Source organism: Lolium rigidum, chromosome 5, assembly GCF_022539505.1.
Source record: "Lolium rigidum isolate FL_2022 chromosome 5, APGP_CSIRO_Lrig_0.1, whole genome shotgun sequence".
Classification (NCBI taxonomy): Eukaryota; Viridiplantae; Streptophyta; class Magnoliopsida; order Poales; family Poaceae; genus Lolium; species Lolium rigidum.
In genome coordinates this window covers 78,523,784-78,527,801 of record NC_061512.1, presented here as the reverse complement: position 1 = coordinate 78,527,801, position 4,018 = coordinate 78,523,784, and the positions used below count along the sequence as shown (strand labels likewise).

At 41.3% G+C, this 4,018-nt stretch overlaps 1 protein-coding gene across 1 annotated transcript; it reads left to right on the top strand.

Annotated features, from left to right (window-relative positions):
* The first annotated feature begins 386 nt into the window (after window positions 1-386).
* On the top strand, window positions 387-3,705 carry LOC124656137. The gene is made up of 4 exons (XM_047194936.1): window positions 387-520; window positions 613-1,673; window positions 1,780-1,922; window positions 3,620-3,705. Exons 1-4 carry the CDS (start codon window positions 404-406, stop codon window positions 3,703-3,705), a joined length of 1,407 nt encoding a protein of 468 aa, XP_047050892.1. The 5' UTR covers window positions 387-403.
* The last annotated feature ends 313 nt before the right edge of the window (window positions 3,706-4,018 follow it).

The window sequence follows — 4,018 nt, the reverse complement described above, 5'->3', positions numbered from 1 at the left end:
ATATTTACCTCTTTAACTATATATGTACTAACTTAAATCAAACTTGATGCAGAAAGAGTCTCAAACTCAGAGCTCCATAGACTCAGCTGACTGCGAGAGGTGGGAGGATCCTCTCGCAAAGGCTCTTGGCGGGGTGGAGCATCGAGGCCATGTGAGAGGAGTGGGGAAGGGGGCTTCTTGGAAGGTATATTTTCCTGAAGATAAAGAGGTTCGCCGCGAGAGGAGGAGAGCCAGATCCACTGCCCGCATGCAGGTTGAATTTGACCAGCGGGTGGCGGCGGTTGCCGAGGTGGTTGCTGCAGAGACGGTGAGGCGTATATTGGCGGAACAAGGACGTCCACCCATGCATCCAAATACCAATCTGTCGATCCCTTGTGACACGCATACACAGTCCAATAGAAATATGTTGATCCCTAGTGATGCGCATACAAAGTCGCCCAATATTGGTGGACGGAACAGTAGTAGTTCGTTTGTCTCTCGCATCCCAACGAAGTCGCGGAATCCAATAGAAGACATCATTGTAAGAGTATACATGTGAATAAAAATTTTGTTGGCACCAATATTTTAATTCTTTGTAATCTAACATTCATTGTGGTGACTTATGTCTCGCAGGACCTTACTCCCTGCCATCTCTTGGCACCCATGATGGACGGGAAGATGGTGACAGTTGCACATGGGCTAGTGCATCCAGTAACCAAAGAGAACAAGCTGCACTGTGTGGGTTTACCATCGGACATGGCAAAGGTTGAAGTGAATAAGGTGCTCGACCTCTTCGTCGATTTTGATATTGAAGATCGCCAACCTGAGCCAGGTTGCAACAAACTAGGACAATGCAAGGGGTATGTCATGAAGTGGCCGAAAGATGCGATAAAGCTGGTGGGGAAACCCACTCGGACTACTCCGCAGTACTCGAGCAAGTCAACCACCCCAGCAAATGAAGTGGGTATTTGCGCACCGCTAACATATGACGACCTGGATGCCGATCAAGGCGAGGAGGATGACATGAACCAAGACCAGGGGGTTGGGTCCAATTTGTATGTGGCCCACAAGCATGGTGGCACAAAAAAAAGGAACTTTACTGATGAGGCGACATCTCCAGGACCGCAACATGTAAGAAGTAAGAAGAAGAAAGACAAGGCGGGAAAACAGGAGCAAAGGTTCAAAAAATCATTGTCCTACGGATCAACGAACGCAAAAGGAGAGCGAGAAAGTGGTAAATGGCGGAAACATCATATCCGCGGCGAGCCGTTGGTACCAGTGGATGAGTTTGAGATCCTTTCTGCCCACATGAAGGCTCTGCATCAGAATATTAAAGAGTTGGAAGGTCTTGCAGGCTATGCCTCACATTACACAGCCAGGGTTCCAAATGATTACCACCACTTCGTGACCAAATATCCGGCAGACAAGTTCTATCTAGAGTTTCCGGAGATCTTTAGAATGTTCAACCTAGATTTGCTCGAGTCCTCCCTTGTCAGGCTATGGGCGATGTACCTAGTCAGAGAGACTAGAGAAAATAAAGACCTTGCCAATGTGGGAATTGCTGATCCTTATCACATGCACGACAACAACCTAAGCTCCGATGAAGGTAAAGAGCTTATTCTGAGGGAGTGTATCTTTCCTGCATTGCAAAACAACAAGGACAAGGAGTATATACTAGTGCCCTACAATCCAACGTAAGTCCTACTCTTGTATTCCATTACTGCATTTTCTACTTTTTCAACTTTACTTTGCTCAATCAAAGGCTCTTTCTTCTTTGGCATAATCCTCATGTTTGTGCAGGGGTCACTGGGTTCTGATTATTCTCATGGTGAGTGAATGCAAGGCTTTTTACTTGGATTCACTTAAAAACAATGCACCGAAAAGGGATTACGAAGTGTTGTCAAACATTCTGGATGATGCTCTCTTTGAACATAGTTTTAAAGGTGGAACTGTAAAAAAAAAGAATAAAGGTCCTGTACGCTTTAAGCATTACACAGAGGTTAGTTGCACACAGCAGCAAGATAGCGTGTCATGTGGCTACTATCTCTGCTATCATATGGAAATATTTGTGAGGAGACATAGGCATTTAAACAAAGGTGTACATATTCAGTTGTTTGGTACTCATATGGAGTCCAATCCATTTGACCGGAAGACAGAGTTTACACGCATCCAAGACATTTTCGCAAGAATCATCAACACAGAGGTTGCCTTGGAATCTGGGGTTTTCTATGGCGGTGATGACTCGCCGGAGGTTCATGATTCACGCACAAAGTCTGCTGCAACCCAATTGAACAAGCGTGCATGATCACCGGATGAGGTATGGGGCATTTTATTCATCATATATTTGGTCAGCTTGAAATGCATGTTCTTCATGATTAATAATAGTGCAAATCATTGCCATACAAAGCGACTAGGCATGCGGCTGTAAAAATGCAGTAGGCAAACAATGGCTTGCACTTTGTGCGTATAGATTGCTTCTATATATTGTGCATATAGATACAAACCTTATTTATTATTTTTTCTGTAGTCTTTCTGGTGCTAAATATATATTGGTTTTTCCCTAAAGCCTTTCTCTTGCTCAACTTACTGAGATTAACTCTAAAAAATAATAAAGAGATACAGCTATGCTTTTAGCGAGAAAAATATCAGATCACACATGTATTGACTCATGACGTCTGAACAACTTCTATGCCTAGCTACTCTTATTCCGGCTATTGTTTCCTGAAGTTAGTAATAAATAATGTTGTGCAATCGGATGTGATTTTATTCATCTCGAGAGCAATCTTTCTTTTCCACTGTTATATGGCTTATTATTTTGGTTCAGACTTAAACTATTTTTTTATTGATCTAGGATGAATTATTATTTCTCTCTTTCATGGATCTCAGCAGATGATTTTTTCGTTTGTAATATAAATATCAAGTGAATTTGCCACTTCAAATTTAAATGCTCACATGTAAAAAGTAGACCCAAATGGAGCTTATACTCAATAGTATACATGATTGTTCTCTTATTGTACGTCACATTTGTTATCTCTCTGAAAGTGTCTTTGTTACTAATCAAATCAGTGTAATACTCTTAATAGCTTTTAGACGTACAGTTTGGTCTTTGTTACCCAAATGATTTGAGAAAATGCATATTACAGGCAAATGTATGTGCCTCTGTTGCAATGTGCCAATCAATACTAGTTATATCTACCGAAGACCCCTTTGGCATTGGGTAAATAGTTCGAGCTGAATCGTAACCATATGACCAAAGTTGATGTCATTTTAGCATAGTATATTTAGTTAAATGCACATCTCTGAATTTATAGGCCAAAGTGTGCATTGTTTGGTAACTTCAAAACTTTTGTGGGGTTGCTTTGTTTGTAAGTGCGTTGCTGCACTTATCGAAAAAGTTGCATTGTTGCATATATACGGAGCTCCGATTAGTTCCTTCTACTATTCTGGCTACCTGTGTGCACATGTGTTGATATACTCTGTCTAAGCTATTACAGTCCCAATGAATTTCTTTTATTTTTCATTATCTACGATGCTTATGTTCCCTTTTTCCATTATAGGACTGATCAAAATTCTCAAGAAGTATGACAAGAGAACTGGGACCCTTATCCGTTTCCCCTACATTCAAAATGTGCTGCTTCAGTGATGAAGTTCTTCAACACTGAGCTCCTCCTGTACCAGCCTGTGGAGGAGTGTGAGGCCATGCTCAACCAAGTCCTACCATATTGAACGAACCATAATCGTAGTTCTTCCTTGAATAGCAGCGGATGCATTCCAGTGATATAATTGCTTTGATAATATGTTTCCAAGCATGATACCAGAATGGAGAGCATGTACATGACTAGCTTCATGAAATAGATTGTAACTTCTGTGCACATGTATGTCATATCGGGTGATGTGAACGTATTATTGGTACACATCTTATTGTGCGATCTGAAATATGGAAAATTTGTGTAAAAAGATTTTATTTTTTTTATTACAGAAATTGAAACCAGTGACAGGCACTATAACAAGCCAGTCACTACAAAACCTCTCAGGCCCG

Coding starts and splice junctions, on each gene's coding strand:
- LOC124656137 (XM_047194936.1), top strand. CDS start 404: ATGTTGATCCCTAGTGATGCGCATACAAAGTCGCCCAATATTGGTGGA. Junction 1,674..1,779: donor CTAGTGCCCTACAATCCAAC/GTAAGTCCTACT, acceptor ATGTTTGTGCAG/GGGTCACTGGGTTCTGATTA. Junction 1,923..3,619: donor CTTTGAACATAGTTTTAAAG/GTGGAACTGTAA, acceptor GTGCTGCTTCAG/TGATGAAGTTCTTCAACACT.